The sequence below is a fragment of the Manis javanica genome, chromosome 10 (assembly GCF_040802235.1).
Source record: "Manis javanica isolate MJ-LG chromosome 10, MJ_LKY, whole genome shotgun sequence".
Classification (NCBI taxonomy): Eukaryota; Metazoa; Chordata; class Mammalia; order Pholidota; family Manidae; genus Manis; species Manis javanica.
The window spans coordinates 56144621-56166288 of NC_133165.1; the positions used below are offsets into that span (position 1 = coordinate 56144621).

At 48.2% G+C, this 21668-nt stretch overlaps 1 protein-coding gene across 6 annotated transcripts in view; it reads right to left on the reverse strand.

Moving 5' to 3' along the window:
- Positions 1 to 21668, reverse strand: part of ABCC1 (ATP binding cassette subfamily C member 1 (ABCC1 blood group)) — a 113529-nt gene that overhangs the window by 29186 nt on the left and 62675 nt on the right. For 3 of the 6 annotated variants that reach the window (XM_036991949.2, XM_036991950.2, XM_073215528.1), the window contains 8 exons: positions 21304 to 21507; positions 13748 to 13945; positions 12083 to 12170; positions 9666 to 9741; positions 7352 to 7478; positions 4560 to 4736; positions 2840 to 3007; positions 1000 to 1183 (listed from right to left, as the gene is read on the reverse strand). In XM_036991949.2, the coding sequence (XP_036847844.2) occupies positions 1000 to 1183; positions 2840 to 3007; positions 4560 to 4736; positions 7352 to 7478; positions 9666 to 9741; positions 12083 to 12170; positions 13748 to 13945; positions 21304 to 21507 (1222 nt within the window). The remainder of the gene's footprint in view (positions 1 to 999; positions 1184 to 2839; positions 3008 to 4559; positions 4737 to 7351; positions 7479 to 9665; positions 9742 to 12082; positions 12171 to 13747; positions 13946 to 21303; positions 21508 to 21668) is intronic. The other 3 variants (XM_036991951.2, XM_073215529.1, XM_073215530.1) reach the window with 3 other exon arrangements.

Here is a 21668-nt window from a genome sequence, read left to right on the forward strand (position 1 = left end):
GTAATGAGCTTCTGGAAGGGGGACGTTAGGGTAGCACAGGTGACCTCTCTGTAGCTCCACTCTTTGTAGCAACAACTGAAACTGAAGCAAAAAAGGCATCAGATGATCTCTCCCCTCTCCCTGTTAACATGGGGCAAAACTGCAAGAAAGGAGGTGAGCCGAGGATCCTTCCAGATGCCAGTCTGAGAGATGAAAACACAGCATGGCCTGAAAAAGGCTGCAAACCAATCCCTTGAATTTTAAGCCAACTGTTAAGAGAGAACAGGATGCCCACAAGTCTTAGCACATTTGTTTTGAATAAGGACAGGGTGAGGACCCAGCATAGAATTCAAAGGGCGTCTCCAAAACTGCCCCGCCTACAGAGTCCTAAGCTGGGGGGACAGACTGGGCACAGTGGTTGGGAAGTGGGCAGGTCCATGTGGACCTGGCAGATGCCGAGCGTGCGGGCGTACAAGAAGGGGGCCTTTCCCAGGGTCATGACAGCAGCTGTGGTCTACTGACCACCTCGTGCCAGGAACCATGCCAAAGGCTCTATGTAATTTAGCACATCAAATATACAGCAGATGCCAGAGAATGGTTCGGTTACTACACTGCTTCGTCAGTGAGGAAACTGAGCCCCAGAAGGGCCTAAGGTCACACAGCCAGTAAGAGGAGTAGCTGGGGCCCAGCCTGCACGCTCAGCCACCACGCTTCACCTCATGACCCTCACATCTGTTGTGGATCACACCACTGCTTCTCCCAGCCGCCTGAGAGACACAGCATCCTCACTTTAGCCACAAGGATGCTGGAGCTCAGCAGGCCCAAAGCCATGTCAAAGGAAGTGCTGGGACTTGAGCGCAGGGCTGTTGACATGGACCCACTCCCAATTCAGCCCTGAAAGGGTTAAGATGGTCCTTCCAAATGGTCCCGAGGGGGCTTGGCACAGCTCTGATGCGCCACCTCGACGGGGCAGCTGGTGGGATGCTCAGGGACACCTGGGGACCCCACCGGGCCTCCTACCGCTGTCCTGCTCCTCCTGTTCCTGCTCACTGCTGGCATAGGTGCGCAGGAACTCCGCAAAGGCCCCGTCCCTGGCCAGCAGCTCCTGGTAGGATCCCATCTCCGAGATCTTGCCGCCACTCATGACGATGATGACATCCACCTGCGGCAGGTAGCGGATCCCGTGCGTGACCAGCAGCCGCGTCTATGAGTGAAGTGGAGATGGGGCCATGTCAGCACACCTGTGCGAGAGGGGACCCCCACCCCAACACCTACAACTCAAGTCAGAAGGCAAGGCACGTCTGGGATGAAGGTGCGCATGCAGAAACGTCCCCATCTGTGGGTGCCAGGAGCTGGGAGGCTGGGGGGACAGTAGGGAAGGAGACATCCCTGCTCCAGATTCCAGCGGCCCACATAAGACATAGTGTGTGCTGGACGTGAGCACACAGCAGCAAAGGAGAAGTTGCAATTTTAACAAGGGTGATGGGAAGGCTACTTCTGAACAAAAATCTGAAGGATGAGGGAGGGAAGCATGCAATGTGTGGATGAATAAAGGAATGTCCCAGAAACAATGGCTTTTTTTTAAGTAACCCCCCCACCCCCGCCAAAAAAAACCCAGAATTCGTACATGTGTACATTTTGTCTACTTATCTGAAAATTTGGAAGGACATTCATTTATTAGACTATTTACACTAGTGGGCAAACTTTTCCTTAAAGCACCAACAGGTAAAAAGCTGATACTTTATGGGCCCTCCGGTCGCTGTGGCAACTACTTAGCTGTGTCCCCTTGGGATGGCAACCATCCACCAGATATAAACAGATGGGCTGGCTGTATGCCCACAAAGCTAACTGTGGACCCTGCTGCTTTAATGTTATTCAGTTTCCACATGTCACAAAATACTATTCTTCTTCAGATTTTTCTTAACCAGTTAAAAATGTACAGAGCATTCCTAGCTCAAGGGCCATACAAAAAAGGGGGGCAGCAAGACTGCTGGGCCCTGCTCTCAAGCAAGGAAGTTGGGGTACAGAATCAGGGAAGGGCCATTTTTCTTTAATATACTTTTATATACGCTTTGGTTTTGACACCATGGGCACATTATTATTTTGATAAATTCTGTTTCCTATTTAAAAATCCTGTTTACATGGAATTTTTGTGGTGTGTACAGGAATGCTCACAACAGGGTAAGTGGCATGTGACTGCTCTCTACATATGCAGGGTGTGGTGACCTCATTAAAAGGACTATACTTGCAGCAAAAAGACATGGAAGAAATACAAAAATCTCTAAGCAGCAGGATTATGTATAACTGCTTTTAGGTTTTTTTTTCATATTTTTCTGCCTCTGTTATTCCCATAGGCATTTTTTTTTAAATCAAAGAGTGAAAAAAAAAAAGAACCAGTACCCCCCACTCCCATCCTGTAACTCCCCTAAAAAATAGTAATAATAATAATAATAATAATAATAATAATAATAACAGTAAGAGGACAAGAACCATTTCCTGTCATGTTAAGATGTTCTGGCAGTTTTCCTACTTCAAACTTTTGTCCCTCAGCAGGGAGGGGGTGCTGCCTGCTCAGACACAGGGGATTTGGGGGCAGGATTTCCCTCTGCAAAACCACTCCCATTATTAAATAAGAGGGGCCTCCTTTGGCCAAATGGAGGCAATGACTTCAAGTGAGAGCTGAGGAATTCCCCCTATAAAGACAAGAGCAGGAAGGCTTCCAAGGGAAGCATTAGAAATGTGTTAAGTCCAATTTAAAAAAAAAATCCTGGGACATGAAAGGTTCCCAGAGGGAACACACCCTAACTTAACCCAAGAACGAGGCAGCCGGAGCCCCGCGCCCTGCCCCAGTAGCAGGTACCTTGCTCTTCAGCAGCCCCCTGGGGCCAATCACATTTTCAAATATGTGTTTCCCCACATGGGCATCCACTGCTGAGAGGGGATCATCGAGGAGGTAGACGTCGGAGTCGCAGTACACGGCCCGGGCCAGGCTCACGCGTTGCTTCTGGCCCCCAGACAGGTTCATGCCCTGGAGAGAAACCCAGCAGAGGGGTCTGAGAAGCCCTTCCTGAGAAGCTGTGAAACTCAAGACATGCAGAGAGGCAGAGAGGGAGACCCACTCAGGAGGCAGCAGCCCCAGGCCACGGGCCCTGCAGGGCCACATCCACTGCTTCCTATCTAAGCGGGCAGTAGAGGCATGGGATCGCACCTGCACAAATGCAGGTTCAGGTCCCTGCACGGGGTTTAACTTCAATTGTTGAATAAAGAAAGAGAAAATACAGGCACCCTATAAAGTGCCAAGCACAGCCTGGCACACCGTGGGCATTCAGCAAAGGGTTGGCACCAAATGATGCTGGCTATAGGCAAGCCTCCTGATCTTTGAGTCTGTGGAAGAAGGAGAGGATGTGGTAATGATATTAAGAGCTAACACTTTCGGGGGAGCTTATTCTGGATCTATTGCTCACTGTAGAAGCAGTGTACAGTAGAAGCAGGCCATATCGTAGGGCACCACTTTCTGACTCACACCAGGGCACTACACGGACCACACAGCAGCAGCCCTGGCACTCCCAGGATGGATCACCCAGTCGCTTCCATATTGGGCTGGGGAATCAAAGGTTAACTGCCCAGCCTCTCCTGAGAGACACCCACCCGCCACTCCAGGTACCGAGGTGGGTCCTGGTTCTTTTGGATGGTCCCTCTGACCACAGCTCTTTGGCCCAGGGGCAGACACCAGACCCAAGCTCAGCCAATCATATGCTTTCCCTCCAGAAAGAGTTAGGAGTCTCCAAGTGGCAGAGATTTGTTAAAAAAAAAAAAAAGCTGGTGTGCAGAAAACTAGAGATGAAAGACAGAGGAGGAACCAGGTTCTCTGTCTGGGGAGCCCCCGTTACATTACAGCCCTTGGGTTCCACACAATCCATTAGACTCAGTTCTCATTTTCTACTTATGCTAACTCAGGCTCCTTTGCTATCTGCAATCCCAGAGAGCCCTGCAAATGTTTTTTCTTTCCAAGGAGCTGAAGATTGCCGTCAAATAAAAGCTGCTGTTCACCAGCCAAGAAAGCTGGTGGAGCCACTGGCTTGTGACTAAAAACGAAATGGAAAGCTCCTCTGTGCTGTAGTCAAAAACTGAACCTGCCGTGCACCTCCGAGCGCATGCCACATAACCACCAGGGGGCGCTAGAGCAAGCTGGCCACCAGAGGGAGCAAGCAGCATGTGCAAATGCCCAGAGGTGTGAAGGGGCTCAGGCCTTGAGCTTCTCTGTGCCTCTTTCTCAACCATTAAATGAGGATAACAGTAAATCCCATCTCATGGGCTTGCTATGAGTACAAAATACATGTAAAGTGCTTAGCAGAGCGCCTGGCCAGAATGAAATAGTACCTGAGCCAGAACCACAGCCTGGAGCCAAGCTCAGCTGGCCTGCAACATGGAACAGAGCCACCCAGCTGAGCTAAGTCTGGGTCAGCCAATCACAGTCAACTCACACACCCACAAATAGGAGAGTGTTTAACATCATCAGCCAGCGAGGTTACACAGCAACAGCTGACTGATATAGGAGCTCATGGTGAAGCCATACTGACCTTCTCACCAATCTCTGTCCGGTCCCCACTGGGCAGGATTTCCAGATCTGGGAGGAGGGCACAGGCTTCTATTATAGTCTTATAATGCTGTTCCTGTAGTTGGCGTCCAAAAAGGATGTTTTCTCGGAGGGAATCATTCTGAATCCAGGCTTGCTGGGGTACGTACGCCACTGAGCCCTAGATGGCAAACAGAAGACAAACTTGGTTAACAAGACAGCATCCACCGGGAGAACCCTACTTCCTAAGACACTTTTATCATACCTACTGTTTCAGTGAGAGGGAAACTGAGTCACAGAGACCTCTGGGGTGCCAGAACTGGGATCAGAACCCATACCAGGTTAGTCACTGACTCTAATACCAGGAGTTTAAGAGCTAAAATCCTCACTGGTGAGATTATAGTTAAGTATTTATTAAATATTCACTGAATGCCTCCAGTGGCAAAAATAACCTCCTGCCTCCCAAGAATGGGAAGTCTCAGACATGATTAACAATAATTATTTGATTACGCTTGTGATAAATACTAAAAGAGAAAAATATATGATGCCTTTAAAAAAAGTTCTTTAAAGGGGAAAACCTAGCCGTGGAACATCAGGGAAGGATGCGTCGAAGACATTTTCTTGATGAGAATTATGTTGTCTTCTGTCCACATGATGTAAGGTGTTAAGAATGGCATGAGAGGAAGGACTAGGGTGATGGTATGTCTTATGTATGTCAGTAATTTTAAAAAATGCAAAGCACAGACCAACAGTTGAGGATAAGTTGGTCTGACAAAAAGAAATGGGAAAAGCACTGCAGTCAGAGGGAACAGCATGTGCAAAGCCCTTAAGATGATAAGAATTTGGCATGTTCGAGGAACAGGAAGGGAAAGGTGGTGTGACAGGAACATCATGGCAAGGGAAAAGCAAGCAGGAAAAAGCTGGAGGTCTGTAAAGGCCAGCTCACACTAGGCTAGAGGTCCTGGTGATGAGTGTGGGCTTTACTAGAAGGGCAATGGGGGGGCCACTGAAGATTCTGAAATAAGGGAATTCTAGGGGGACAAGGTTGGGAGTGGAAATAGGTATTTCAACTTCTACTCTTCATTCTCAGATAACTAAATTGCTGATTCTAATATCCTACAAGAGGCTCACATGTCACAAAGCCTCACCATAAATCCCACAGATAATTCAGAGATGGCATGCACAAGCCCCACCAACCTAAATGTTTGGAACAAATAAATATTTTAAACACATTTCTAGCACTCCCCTTACCAAAGCAACATAACCAGTCACAAACAGATCTGCAACCTTGGCACACCAAATATTCAGTGCACCCTCAACCTCCAGATCCAGCATTTCTGCATTTCTTTTTACTTTAAAACAGTGGTTCTCAACTGGGAGCAATTTTTTCCTCAGGGGACATTGGACAGTGTCTAGAGACTTTTGGTTGTCACAACTAAAGACTGCTGCTGGCATCTGGATGTTTAGTTGCTGCTAAACACCCTGTCATGTGCAGGGCAGCCCCTCCAACAGCAGAGAATTATCTGGTCCAAAATGTCAATAGTGCTGCGGTTGTAAAAACCCAGGGTTAAGGAAACACAATGCAGTGTGGATCCTACCATGATTTGTAATTTTTTTCCATTAACCTAGCTCACATTTGCCCATTAATCTTACTTTATAACATGTACTTGAAAGTAAGGACAGAGTATTTCTTAAATCAACAGCTAAATGTCATTAGTTTGGACCCAACTATCGTAATGTACCTTTCTACTAATGCCTACTAGGCTAAAGGACATCATATGAACAACAGAGAAAGACTTCTGCTCCAAAATAAAAACGATGGCAGAAATCAGGACCCCCAAAAGTAGATTATAAAAAGACAGTAATTCTGGGAATCTAACACTTGTGGCACAGATCAAAAAGAGGAACGAGCAAATATATGTGGGCCACGCTGAGTTAGCCGAAGTTAAATAGGTTGTTTTCAATGTTTATTTCAAGCGTCCAAGAGGGAAGGAATCAGAGAATGCTTTTTTCCCTTGTCTGAGCCCAGGACTCTTTCTTCCCCAAACGTCCAGCAAGGTGAGTTTGCTGCAGACCACATTCCAGGAAACGCTGGTGTCCACAAATCATGAAGGGAAGTTTCCTCCCCTGGCAAAAGGCCTTTGTGAGGAATGAGCTAAATGCTGAACAAGGCTCTTGATTTCTAATGGGACTCATTTGTCCTGTAAGCAGCATCTTCAACTCTCTCTTAAGGAATCTTCCAACTTAGTTGAAAGTACACTGCATGTTTAAGAGCAGTAAAAATTGCAGTCTTCCTTTTAAGACTTCCATCTTAGAAATTCAACGAACACTCAGAATTCAAACAGTTCCCTTAAAAGGAATTCTCTAAGAAAATATTCCAACGACATAAATCAAAACATTTTAAAGTTTTGTTACATTGATAAACACACAGAGATACACAGAGAGAACCAGATAGAGAACAAACAAGCCAGAAAGACTCATACGTAAAGACCACAAGACGCAGACCAAGGGACACAGGTGGGGAGAGATGGCGAGTGGAACTAGGAGCATGCATGTGCTTACTAAATACTGAGTGCCTACTGTATACTGAGCACTTTTCTTGGTGTTGGGATACAGCAGGAAATAAATTATACCAAATCTTGCCTTGCAGGATGGCACTGAGGAGAACAGGAAGAATAAGAAAGACAGAGCAGGAGGAGAGACCTCTCAAGCACTGGGACCATCAGAGAAGAAAACACTGCATTTGCCCATCCTCTCAGGCCGTCAGCAACCCCAATGCCCCTGCCCTCATCCTACCTTAATAGCCACGTGCCCCTCCACCTTGTCCATCTCAGCCAAGAGCGCAGAGAGCAGGGATGACTTTCCACAGCCCACCTGGCCTACCACGGCCACCAAGGAACCTTCCGGAACAGAGAAGGTGATGCTGAAACGACACAACACACCCTGCCTCAGCCACGCTCTCACCTGAACTGATGGCCTGGCCCACTCCAGCTGGGTTTCCCTGAGTGGAACGGGATGGAAGCTGGGTCCCAGCCTTTCTACTGCCCAGCACAGTCCAGGGAACAGTGTCAGAGGGCTGTCCATGAGCAGGGGACAGGTGCTGGGAGGCCAACACAGCTGAGAAAACAGAGCAGCGGACACCTGGGGAAAGGGCCATGGTAAGGGAGCCTGACAGGGTTGGGGCAGCAGCTCTGTCTAGGGGCACAGTGTGGGTGTCCTACGGGAGAGGACGGCTCAAAATGACCTCTGCTGGAAGGGCACGCCTGCACCAGGCAGATGCTTGTGAACAGCTTGAGAAAAGACCCGAGGGGGTGACCTAACAGGTGTGAGCAGGGAGCCCATAACACAAGATGAGGCCGCAGGGAGGAGGCCAGGCCCGAGAACCTCAAAAGACCCTGTGCTAAGATGTTAGAGCTTCACTGCTGGGAGCCAGGAGGGGTCTGAAGCAGGGCCTGACATGAGACAATCTGAGTTCTGGAAGTTTTGGAAATGCATCTCTACAGATATCACCTAAGCAAACAACGGTAAGCTGAGTACAAATTAGCTCAATGTTCTGCTAGTGAGAATGGCTGTCAGGGGACCATGGGATAGCTGCTCACTGCTCCCACTGTCAACAGCAAAGTCAGAGCTCTGGTGCTTTCCACGCCCCAGGGCAGGGCAGGCAAGGCTGCTGGGGCCTCACTGGGGATATCTGCCCGGCTGTGCTTTTCAGCTGCTACTCTCATCATGTCCACGTACAAGTGGGAATGCCGTTAGACTTGGCTGTCATTGTTTAATTCTCGCGCACCTGCTGTGACATCACAGGCTTATGGGGCCGGGTGCAAACAGGAAGCCCTGTGAGGCAGCCCCTGTGATCGTCCAGATGAAAATGGAATATTTTTATAGGTTGAGGAGAGAAAAGGTTTGGTTGGAGAAAGGATTTGGTGGGGAGGGTTCCTAGAACAAGGTGGCCTTTGGCTCTGGAAGGATGGAGGGAAGGATGTGGGCACAGATGTAGATTATTTAGTTGTGGACCAGGATGGGAGAGGAAAGGTAAAATTGAAGCAGGCAGGAGTTAAGTTAGACATAAGGGAGAACTTCCTGAACATGCAATCCCACCAATAATTTTCAAGGGAGGTGGTATACAGATTTTTCTCTCTGGTGAGTCTGTTCCCCTGTGCTCCTCTCCCCCTGCCTCCTCAGATAAAATATAGCAGTAACTTGGCTACCCAGTAAGAGGGCAACTGTTTAGGGGCATGGGAATAAATGTGGCCCCTATAGAGTCCCTTCTGGCCCTGTGTTTTAGAGACTCCGTAACAGGGCCTAAAAGCACCACTGAGCATGGGTCCCAGTCAGAAAGAAGTGACAGGCACTTGACAGGCTGCCTGGGGAACCAGTTTAACTCCCTGGACACCATGTGCTTTGGAAAGATAAACACTGGGTGCCAGATGGGGACATGGCCAGAGAGGGTAAGCCAGGCAGCTTGGGGACTGTGGAGAGGACGGAGAAGAACAATTCCATCCTGATAGCACATCCAAGCGAACAGGAGTTCCGTCCAGCAGATCCAGGCCTCCTGCCAATGCACAGCAAAAGTCTTGGCTGTGGCCTGGCCAACCAGGGCGCTCAGTCTCTCCTGGCACAGCAGTGGGCTCAGCGGGGACACATGACCTGATCTGCGCCAGTCAGAGGCAGGGTGGGGCGTCTCCTGACAAGAGAGGAGGTATCCCTGGAGTTGATGGGGGCCATTTGCCATCATGAGCCTGAGAAGGCAGGAGCACACAGGGAAACGGAACAAAGACAAATGGAGAGAGTCTTGATGGCGGTGAGCCCCTGGATCACACTGGACCTGAAAGTGATCCTTCTCAGTTACTCAAGCCCAAAATTTCCGTTTGCTGCCTAAGCCTATCTGTGCAAAGTTTCTCTCACTTAAAATCCAAGGGAACCCTTTGGGCACACTCTCATCTGCTCCTCACCACAGCCCAAGCAGGTGTAACTGATCTGTTTCCCAGATGGGTAAACTGAGGCTCCAAAAGACAAAGCAACCTATTCAAAATCACAGTGCTGGAGCACAGCTGGCATTCAAACCCACATCTGATGGGAGCCCTGTGGTCCTCCCCTCAGCCAGGCTCACCCATTCAGCACGGGAGGGTCACTCCTGGCCCATGTGAACGTAGCATTCTTCACAGTGATGCTATTCGTACCTCCGCCTGAAGGAGCACCAGAGACAGCATATGAGCATAGATGGAGTCACAGGCCCAAGCCCCAGTCCAAGGAGGCTTTATTTTTTTCCTGCTAATCAAGCAATTCGACCCCAGATGCTAGACACTTGCCCTGGGTGTATCTGGTTACAGCAGTCACGGTGTCAAAAGAAAAACCCTAACCAGCTGTTTGGAGGCGGCCTCAGACCCTGAAAGCAGCAGGAAACTGCAAGAGGGTTCGGCCCTGAAAGTCAGGAGGCTGTGCCAGCCACTTGCCATCTCACAAAGGCCAGTGGGCCCACGGGTTGCACCAGGCTCCAGGGCCTCCCTCATCCCCATCTTGGGAGGCGCGGACAGTTCAACTGCGAGGCCTGAGCAAAAGCTAAGGTCAGTGAGGAATGAGGAGCAACCTCAGGCAACCCTCTTTCCGTCAGGTTGCGGGGTCCTTTCCCCAGAACTGGATTCCAGAGTGGAATCTCCCTGCATCCTCTTCCTCCCTCCCTGCGCCCAGCCCAGCCACTCTGCTCCAGGGCAGCAGGCCAACCCTGGTAGGACACCAGTCCCCACAAACTGGGAAAAAGCAGCTATGGGCCAGACAGTGGTGTGCCTCGGCTCAGGGGAGGGGGAGTATTTAAGACAAAGCCTGTATTATATGAACAGCTCCCTGTGTTTCCAAGGCTACGAGCACCTATGAAGTCATTTACTTGCCCTTCATGCCTCACACTTAAACAAAAGCAGTCTTTGACTCTTAACTATGAGCCACCTTAAAACCATTTACAGATAAGATGGGGGTGTTTTTAAGTTGTCAAATAAAGACATAAATTGCTCCAAGCATCAAAGGCTCATGACCCAAAGCAAGAGGAAGTTGGCTGGTGAATCTACCGCAACCCCCTCCCTCTGCGCTCACCCCCACCCCACAGAGAAGAAAAGGAACTGAAGGTGCTATTTAAGGAATCTAAGAAAAACCACTTGAGTCAGACAAGCTGGAGACCTGACAAGCTGCCAAGGCAGCCCATGTGGCACCAGGAGAGTGGGGTAAACACCCCAGGACGTCAAAGGCCGGAACTCTGCCACCACGGCAGGAAGGCTGAGACCCGGACGGCACTGTGAACCCAGGGCTTTTCCAGCGTGGCACCTGGGGTGAGCTGGGAACGACTTCAGTAGCTCGAAACCTCCACTCCTCCTTTAGATGGCATCACTTGTTTGTTTAAGACCTAGAGGTCTTATCACGGCATAGTGACTGCAGTTAGCAATCGTATATTACAGACTTCTAAACTGCTAAGATCTTCACACTTCTCACTACAAAAAGGAAAATGATAACCAGGTCATGCGGCAGGGGGACTGGGACCTCAGGACAGCAGAAACTGGACGACCACACACTGGGGAGATCTCAGCAGCCAGTGAGCAAGTGGTTCCCAACTGGGGGCAACTCTGCCCCTCAAGGGACAGAACACCTGAGAACATTTTTGACTGTCACAATCGGGGTGGATGCGCTGGCACCTAGAGGGTAGGAGCCAGGGATGGTGTTCGACATCCTATAATGCATAGGACAGCCCCACCCAAGCAAAGCATGCTCTGGTCTCAGGTATCAGTAGAGACAAGGTTAAGGAGCCCAGCCCTACAGGAGGGCTTACTATATATATAACATACATATAATATAGTATACACATAGTGTATATATATTATACATACATATATATATATATATATATATATATATATATATAGACACGTCATATGAAAAATGCCACAGATCATTTTTTTACACTAGAGAAGAAATGACCACCACAATCCTGTGTTTAGCAAGTAAGCACCATGTAAGTGGCAGTGGTCACTGCTGTTAATATTTATCATGGTCTCCAAGTGCCTGGATACCTCCATGAGTAAGAATCCTGCTCCTGCAGCCGACTGGGAAAGGATAAATTAATAAGCTACCAAATAAACAAACCTACCAATAAAAATCCATTTAACTCCCTGCCAAAGAAAGCCTCCATTCCCAATATTTAGATGGAGAACCTGAGGCTCAGAGTGGTGAAGTGACCCACCCAAGGTCACACAGCTAGTAGATGCTGGAGGCTGCTAGGTCCCCATCAACCTTGTTTTGCCTGCCCATCTGCCCAGAACACCGGAGCCTGACCCGCAGCGGAAGGTCTCACCCAGCGGCCGTCTTGCAGACAGAAAGCAGCAGGAAAACCAAAGTGCATGGTCATCCCCTGGGATGTGTGAGATAAGACCCTGCAAGTCCACCCCACTCTGCACACATCCTGCTCCCTGGGGCCTCGCAGAAAGCCCTAGTGCAGAGCCAGACCCAAGGGCAGGCCTCCCAGCGCAGAGGACCCGACGCACACACCATCTCTGACGGGCCGCCGCTCGATGCTGCTGGGATCCAGCTCCTCGTGGGACAGAAAGATCCTGAGGCGCTTGAGGGCAACACTTGCCTGCACAGACAGTAATTACAGGGAGTAGTTATTTTTAAAGGCATTTCTGCACAACAGACCTAGGCTAACTTTCAGTGGTTTTCCAAGTGCGAAGGGCCCACATCCTGCCTACGTCTGAGGGCGCTGCATTTGCTAATATCAAGCGAACACCTTAGAATAAAAGCTAAGACACGTTTTGACTCTCCTTTGTTTTCCTTGAAAAGCCCACAACCGGTACTAAAAAGGAGGGTAGGGGGACTCTCCCAGATGACAAGGGACTTCAGAAGCAAAGGCAAAAGTCCCATTTATGGGTACAAACGGCAAATGGAGAGAAATAAGATCTAGAGGTCTTATCACAGCATAGTGACTGTAGTCAGCAATACTGTCGGGCTATGATCTTCATGCTTCCCACTACAAAAACGGAAAAGGATAACCACATCACTTGACAGAGGTGTTAGCTAAGCTACAGGCCTAATCATACTGTGATACATCGGTGTATTAAAACAACACATTGTACACCTTAAACTTACACAATGTTATAGATCAATTATATCGCAAGAAAAATAAATTAAAAAACAAAAAACCACAATGGTCCTATGTTCAAATGGCCCAACTGTAAAGGTATTTCTGAGATAATCCAGAACATTTTAATATGGACTGGGCATTATTTTAAGAAATTACTATTAATTGTTGGGTATGATAATGGTGTTATAATTATGTAAACAGAAATGCACACTCAAACATTTAGGATAAAATGTCAATAGATCTGGGATTTGCTATAAAATTCTTCAGCAAAGGAAGAAAGGAATGCAGGGGGGACAGTGTGGCGGGGAGAGAGAAGGATAAGATGAAGCAAGGTTGGCAAAATGTTGAATCTGGGTGATAGGTACACAGAAGTTCATTATTATATTATTCTCTACTTTCGTGTACATCTGAAATTTTCCATAACAAAAAATGGCTTATTTGTATATATTTTAAAAGAAAGCCCACAACCAGAGCTGTACAATCAAATCTTATGGCTGATCTGGGGCTGAAAATGGGGTTTTCCACAAAAATGTGTGCTTTGCTAGAGAGAAATAGTCCCAGCAGAAAATGGCAGGAGCTTCAACAGTGTAGGAGTGTGTGTGTGATAGAGCAGCTTCTTCTCACAGTCACCTACAATTTTAGGAATTACAGGGGGTCGAGGCTGGGCTTTTCAAATGGTGGGTCAAGGCCAATTAGTGGATGGTGAACTCAAGTTTGTGGGTCAAGAGATGCAGTTTTTTAAAAAAAGAGGATAAGATAAGGCAGGGTGGAACTGATCAGATCAAAATAGAGCAAGATAAATATTTCAGAGTCTCACGGAGCACGAGAAAGCCTTGTTGCATTCAACATTTGTTTCAGATATTTCAAGTGAGACTTCCCTGTCAAGAGGTAAAATGTACTTCTTTGGGGCATGACCAAAAATGCACGAAAGTCGCTGGCCTGGGCCTCACCGAGCCCCCCACACACAGTAGGAAGGGTCACGTGGAGGGAGCTGCATGGATGGTGATTTTCATGCCCTTTTGCTTCGGTTTCCCAGAGAATCCCCTCCCTGAGCCCCCCAGCCCCGCCAGTACCTGCACGATGCTGCTGATGACCATGGGGAGAATATTCAGGGGGAAGCGAAGGATGTTGAACAAGGCCAAGGACACGAAGGCCTTCTGGGCATCCAGGATGTTGTTCTTGTCAATGGTCACGTAGACAGCGAACGTGGACAGGGCCACCTGTAAGCAGAGCGCCCAGCACTGACCTGTGTCTCTGAGTCTCAGTCCCAGCTGTAGGAGCAGATACATGCCCCCCGGCATACATTCAGGGCCTCCCCACGGGAGCAGCAATGGCCCATGACTGACCACTGAGGGCGGTGTCCAGCACATAGCGGGTACTCACTCAACACTCAGAGCGCGCACTGGACAGATGAGTGACCAGGAGCCTCTCCCACCAACTTCCTCTGGGGCACACTGGACCCGTGTTCTTGGAATTCCTCGACAACACCAAGCATAATCCCACCTCCAAGCCGTCGCTCCTGCAGTTTCCTCTGCCTGGAACACCTTCCCATCCGTGTGGTGGCCTGGTTACCCCCCTTGCCCTTCAGAGAGGCTGCCTACTGCTCCCACACAGCTCTGCTATTGCTCTCCACTCTTTTCTCCTGGTTTATTTCTCTTCACAGCACTGATCGCCACCTTTTATTGTCATATTATATGTACTTACTATCTATTTCCGCACTGGAACAGAACCTCCACAAAGGCGGGGACTAGGTTTTGCACATGACTGTGTCCTCTGTGCCTAGCACAATCCCAGGCACACGGGAAAACTAAGCAAGACCTTGGGCAAGTTACCTACTGTCCCGGAGCCTCAGCAGACTCATCTGTGAAATGGGCATGGAGGTGGAGATTTAATGGCACCACTTACAGTTCCTTCTGGCTCAGAGTACGTGGTTTTATCACCCCAAGGAAGGAACACTGATTTTTTTTTTAAAAGGAAAATAAACAGCCCACAGCTCTCCGGAGCCCTCATCTTTCCTCACAGTCAGGCTTGCCTCTAAGCCCTGTGGTGGTCCCCAGGATTTTACTACCCAGGCTCCCAGCCAACCAGAATTTGGGTTTGGTTGTTTGGGACAGCAGCCCCTCACCTCCCTTGTCAGGAAGAAGGACCCCTTGAGAAATCCAGGAGGGAGGTGGAAGATCAGCAGGTGGATAGGCCCCCTCCCCGCACTGCGGGACCAGGGCAGCCCCAGGTGTTGCCAGGAGGCTGATTAACAGCCATCCAGTAAGATCTGCTGGTACCTGCTATCAGGAGCAATTTGGAAAACGGTGGACCCAGCAAAAGGACAAAAGTCCCCACCTCATGTCAGCCCTGGGCTAGTAAAGCCATTAAAGGCTCTCCTGGGGGAAATAAACTGCCTGGCCTGCTGAGAAGTCAGGAGACTGAGCAGCCCTGCCTCTGGGTGGCCATGGTCCAGTGTATTTCAGGGTCCTCTACTGACTAGGTCGCAAGAGCAAGGGTGTGGGAAGCAGAGCTGGTTCCTGCTCTGGCTCTGACACTAACGGGCAAGCTGACACCCTGGCCTCCTATGCAGAACTCCCTACATAGGTTCACACACAGGAACAGCATTCTGCCATATAAAGGAACGAAGCAGCAGTACCTGCTGCAACGTGGGTAACTCAGAAAACATGATGCTAAGTGGAAAGAAGGCAGAGCAGACACAAGAGGCCACACAGAATATGATTTTGCTTCTAGGAACCGTCCAGAATAGGCAAATCTACAGAGACAGAAAGGCAGTTTGCAGGGGCAGAGGGGAATGTGGCAAACGACTGCCAGTGAGGGTAGTTTCCTTCTGGGGTGAGGAGCACGTCATGGAATTACACAGTGCTGATGGTTTCAAAACTTTGTGGATATTTAAATGCCCCTGGGTTGTAGACTTTAAAATGGTGAATTATATCTAAATAATAACAACAACAAAAGCCACAGCTCTCTGCAGTCAAGTCTCTTGTCCTTAGTACAGAAGCCAAAGCCTTGACTTGCACCCCAGCACCCACGTGATGTGTAAACATCCCTTCATAACTTGTCTGGCCTCCTCGCCTCCCACACTGCCCCTCACTCCCTCTGTTCCCATCCTGCTGGGCTCCTCCATGGTGGGGCACAGTCCTGCTTCAGGGTCTCTGGCTCATTCTTCCCCCTCCACAGTGGGACCTGCCACCAGGTCCTTCTCAGTAGGGCCTTTACTCATCCTATTCAAAACCCCAAGTCCTCCCTATCGTCTGACCTGAATCGTTTTCCCACAGCACTTATGACATGTCTAGCATATGACTTGATGTATTCATTATGCCTGCTGTTTATCGTCTGTCTTTCCCAACTAGAATGAGTGAACACTCCTTGAGGGTAAGGATTCTGGTCTGCGGTAGTCACCACTCTATCCTTGTTGCCTAGGAGAGGCCTGGATAATGGTATATACTCAGTAAACCCTTGCGGGTGGGTGGACAGATGGACGGACAGACAGGTCGGTGGGTGCATTTGTCCAAGGGCAGAACAGCATACACTCAGAGGGGTCTCTTCAGCAGTGGAGACAGCCAGGGCTCAGGCATCTCCCCACCAGAATATGCCAGCTTCCTTGGGTAACCAATGGGACTGCTCAACACAGAGCATGCACAGAGAGGGAGCAACATCATGTGGCTGCTCAGATCCACAGTCCTGGCTTCTCCAGGAAGTGGTGCTTATTTAATCACCTGTCAGTTACCAGTTGAGCACCTCTCTACTGTGTACTTGCATTGTGTGCTGGGGAGTGAGGCAGGCTTGGCTGTCTAGACACCCATGGTCTAGAGAGAAACAGGCATTAACCAGGCTCTCTCCGTCAGGGAGTGTTCAGAAGGGTGTGAGGTCAGCACCAGGACTGGGGCTGCAGGCAGGTCAGTGGGTGGGCCTTGGCCTTGTAACAGGTGTGGGTCAGGGATGGAAAAGTCCCCAAACAATGAAGACCAAGCATCTCGCTCTGTGCTATTAGTGCCACCACGCAGAAATACAGCAAACAACTCAACCCCTAAGACACCCAACGTCTCTGTATATGGACATCTGGCTTTTCTGTCGCCCTAGCTCCCACCCCTCTGCTTCTGGTAATGACACCCAGTTTTCCTTTGAGGAACAGAACCTCTCCAAATCTAAGTCTATGAGCTTCGGCCACAGACGAATCACACACACACACTCTGAGCTCCACCAGAAGCCACCTGACCCAGGTCTGTCCCATCTAAACATTCTATGTCCTTGGCCCCAGTGATTCTGGGATAAGCATGGGGCCAACCACAACCAGTGAGACTCAATTTCACAGCTTTGCAGGCACTAATAGAAAAACAGGTTAATGGGATCTCTCTTCACAAGGGTTATTAAGATGATGGGATGCATTGTAATTGTGATGAACACCTGTCTGTCAAAGAAACCCCATGGAGAAAGCAGAACTGGGAGATAGAGAGGGAGTATTTCCCAGTATCATCTTTAGAGCATCTAGATCCAGCCATACCTGAAACCCCAGCCATACTTAAAAACAACACTTTCCCAGACTTCTTTCACTTTCTTTTTTCACTCTAGTCAATGATTCCAGCTTCTACCAATTGCAAGAGAGGTCCTGATACAGTTTATCCAAATCTTTTGTTCATGCATTTATTCAGTCACTGCTCTACATACACTTACTGAGCATGTGCCATTTGCCAAGTCCCCTACGTTCTAGGGATATAAGCAAAACAAGACAAGGTTCATGTATGTTCAGCAGAGAACTAAACAACAGGCAATTACAACATAGAATGATGATTATCCTAATAAAGGAGGCAAGAAGTCTGCAAATCTCCCAAGACAGAAAATGCTAAATATTGGCAGCTGCCTGGGCCATTTTAGAGAAGTGCATTAAGTGGACATGATAAATGCCAGGCTCTGTGTTCCAGAAAAATAGTCCCATCAATCCTGCCAAATGGTGGCCCCACTCTTGTCTGGCCTCCCAGGCCTGTCTTCCATCACACCTACCACTGGGTAAACACCTCATCACCCTTGAAGCACAGGAATTCACCAGTGGAAAGAACATACCGACACCTTCCAAGGGAACCTAAGGCCACATATTTTATCCTAATGTAGTCAGAGGCCTCGGTGTTTCAGCCAGGGCTGAGGTCCCCAACAGACACCAGGCCCATCTGTTTCATGGCAAAGAGCTCAACAAAGCCCATCTCTGGAAACCTAAGGCCTGCTCTTCCCTTCCCACCCCAAAACTGAGTGGCAAATTCAAGGACAAGAAAAGCCAGTCCTTGCCATAAGCACTTCCTGCCACGGCTTCCTCCTGGAGAGCAGGGCAGGAGATGGTAAGTTCAGGGCCAGCCAGCACATCCTAGTGACGAGCTAGAAACCATAGGTTTGGTTGGAGGATCCAATGTGCAGAGCAGAAGGTTAGGGGAAAAATGTCCACCATGCCAGGTGTAATACAACCCAGGGATTAAACCTGATCACGTGCTCCCTCTGGGTACAGACCTTTGCCTATAGAAAAATTTTAAAAAAAGGAATTTAAAACACCTTGGATTTCTGTATGATTTTTTTTACATTAGTATGTAAAGAAGTGAATAAAGGAGATATATAAGTTTAAATACATATATTACATCTAGGCACTATTAGGCTGGTATATGTGGAGGTTCTCTCTGGAAATACACTAAAGAAGCTAGTCTGGGGAGAGAAGCTAGGTGACAGGTCTGAGCAGGCCTTTAACTGCAGACCAGTGGTTCTCAACTGGAGGGACATGCAGCAATGTTTGGAGATGTTTTTGACCGTCACAACTAGAGAGGTGGTGGGAGTGGTGCCACATGGCATTTAGTGGGTAGCAGCTAGTACTGCTGCACAAGCCCCCACAGTGCACAGGCCAGCACCTCCCCCTGCCCAGTAAAGAAACAAAGAATTCCCAGGTCCCAAATGTCAAGCATGCTGAGGTTTGGGAATCCTGCTGTGGAACCTCTGGTTCAGCTTAAACTATTTTTACCAGGAGAAAGGCATTACTTTCTATTTTTAAAATAAAATGTATCACATACACAGAAGAGACTATTTAACAGTTATAAACAGGTGGAGACTAACAGTTTAAAGAAACATAATAAAAAGAACACCCCAAATAACTGCCATCTGGTCTTTTATTATTTTTACTTTTAAAAATCAGAGTCATCAGAGACCTGGGGAAAGCTGGGGAGACTGGATAATGGAAAGAATTAGAAGGTGGGACCTTCCTGGCTGGAATGCTGGCGTGTGAGCCGGAAGCGTTCTCAGGGAACTCGGAATCCCAGAACAGCTAAGAGATGTCCCTTCTTGTGCCAACTCCAGCCAGTTGGCAGTGATCACCTGGAGGGCTGCTTGAGCATCGCTTGTAGGAGAGAGCACCACGACACAATCTGGTGTGGGCCCCACGCAGGGAAGGGCAGGGGCCTCCATGTGACAGCCTGACACACCCCTAACCCCTTCGTGTGTCACAGGCAAAATCCTAGAGGCAGGGAGGCGGAATGATGGTGACCAGGCATCTGACCCGCAGGAGACCAATCCATTCCTAAAAGCCAGGGGTCGGCAAACTGGCCCATGGGTCCACACCTATTTTATGTCTGGCCCATGGGCTTAGAATGGATTTTACATTCTTAAATGATGGGGAAAAGATCAAAATATTATTTTAGGACACATGAAGATTATATGAAACCTTATGGGAACACAGCCACACCCATTCATTCATTTACATATTATCTGTGACTACACTGGCAGAGATGAATAGTTAGGAGACCGTATGGCTCAGAATGCCTACAGTACTTACTAGTTGCCCCTTTACAGAAAAAGGCTGCCTACTCCTACTTTTTGTCAGTATTTCTCAAACATTCACAGGCACATGAACCACCTGCTAAACTTCAGATTCTGCTTCTGCTGGTCTGGCATGGAGGCCTGAGAGTCTGCATTCCCAATGGGGTGATGGCTATCAATGCTGCTTGGTCCATGGGCCACACTGAGGAGTGAGGGCCCCTCCAGTAGTTCTCAAAGCATGTACCCTGAACCCACAGCAGCACTAGTGCCTGGTGAATGGGGTCAGAACTGCAAATGTTCAAGCCTCACCTGCACCTCCTGGCTCTGAAACTCTGGGTAGGGCCCAGCGAGCTGCATTGTAACTAGCTCAGGTTGGAGATCACAGTTTTCCACCATAATGCTTTTGCATGTGGGTTCAGACTCTGGGAGACATTAAGCTGAGCCCAGGAAAATCCAGGGTCAGAAGGAACACACTTTGACAAACACTGGAAAGGCAGGAGTTTCCTCAAATATTCCACCTGCAACTTAGCTGTCATGAAGCAGATGGCAGTCTCACAGAACCTTTCCTGTTTACAGAAACTGCTAACTGGAGTTCATAGAAACTTCCCCTAAGAATATATATTGGCCGACATAAACAGTCATTATCAGCACATTAAGAAAATAATGACATTGTTAAGGTACAAAGACAGAAGGAAAAAACAAACATGGGACCGATCTGAAGTTAACATTAACCATTCTTAGCTTTCAGCCATGCATAAAGGGTTTCCATAGTTCAGCGCTATATGCTCTCCTGGTTGGGGGCCACCTTTGGAAAACAGTAACTCACACTGTTGTCTTTAAACTTTTCAAAGTTGGTCAGCCAATGCTATCCATTGAGGTACTCCAAGCCATATATATTGGAACATTCAGGGCAACATGAATCAGAAAAGCAGACAACAGGGAACATTCTAATAAAAATCCAGCAAAAGGAGATGAGTTCAGCCAGCTATGGCACATCCATGTCCTGAACAACTTCATTAAGACAGATGAAGCACATCTAAATGCAGGAATTGAGAGGTTATACATTATGTACAAAACAAGATCTAGAACACTGTATAGTATGACTTCATTTAAATATGTTAGAAATTATGTTTTTACCTATCCACATGCATGAACATTTTTTTTCTGAAAAGATACACTCATGGTCTCTTTGGAGCATAGGACAGATGGAAGGAAAAATAACATACTTTTCATTTTATAACTTCCTCTATGGTTTGAATTTTTTTTCTTTTACGATGAACAAAAGATGTTTGTTGAGCACCTACTAGGCACTGTTTTAAGTACTAAGGACACAGCAGTGAACCAAAAAGACAAAAATCCTGCCTTCCCAGCACTGACATTCTAGTGTAGACAACAGAGGGAATAATGAGTAAATTTTAGAGTGGGTCTGGAACTGACCCCCTGAAATGTGGTCAACGGGCCAGTTGGCAGCAAAGAGGTGACACCATAATGTAGCTCAACTATGGCCCCAAGCATACAGCTTAGTTCTGGTTTTTTTCCTAGCAAAGCTTTCTCAGTGAGGGAAACAGGGAGGGCTGGTTAACATCCCAGCGCCAGCTCCTTGCTTCCTAACGAACTTGTAATAAGCAATTCCTGAACTGGCTACTTTGAGTATCCCTGGGCTGGAAGCTACCAGAGTCTCTGAATAAAATAAAGGAAGGGGAGTGGCAGTCTTTAAAAGGAGTGACCTTTCAAAAATATTTAGGTATGAAAACAAAAATAGTCATCTTCCAAAAACATTTAGGTACGAAAACACAACAGAACATAAAATGATACAGACCAGGGTAACTTTGGCGTCACTCACCAGGAAAGGTGTGCAGACCCAGGTGAAGGTCCCCACGGCTGCCAGGTAGGCAGATTTCTTCAGTACCTTCAGTTCCTCCTGCCTGATGGCCAGCACCTTGTCTGTGAATGCCAGCTCCCAGGCGTAAAGCTTTAGCACTTTGATCCCGTTGAGAATTTCATTCATCAGCTTAATCCGATTGTCTTTGCTCTTCATGTGAGCCACCTTCAAGGGGAAGGACGATCAATGCCAAATCTCACTGGCCCGCTCACTTCTGTTCCTGGCATCCGACCATCACTCAACATCCCCATCTATTAAAAAGAGGCCTCCCTGGGGGTGGGAGAGCTGGCTCTGCAATCTCTAGGAACCCTGTCCTTGACCCTGAG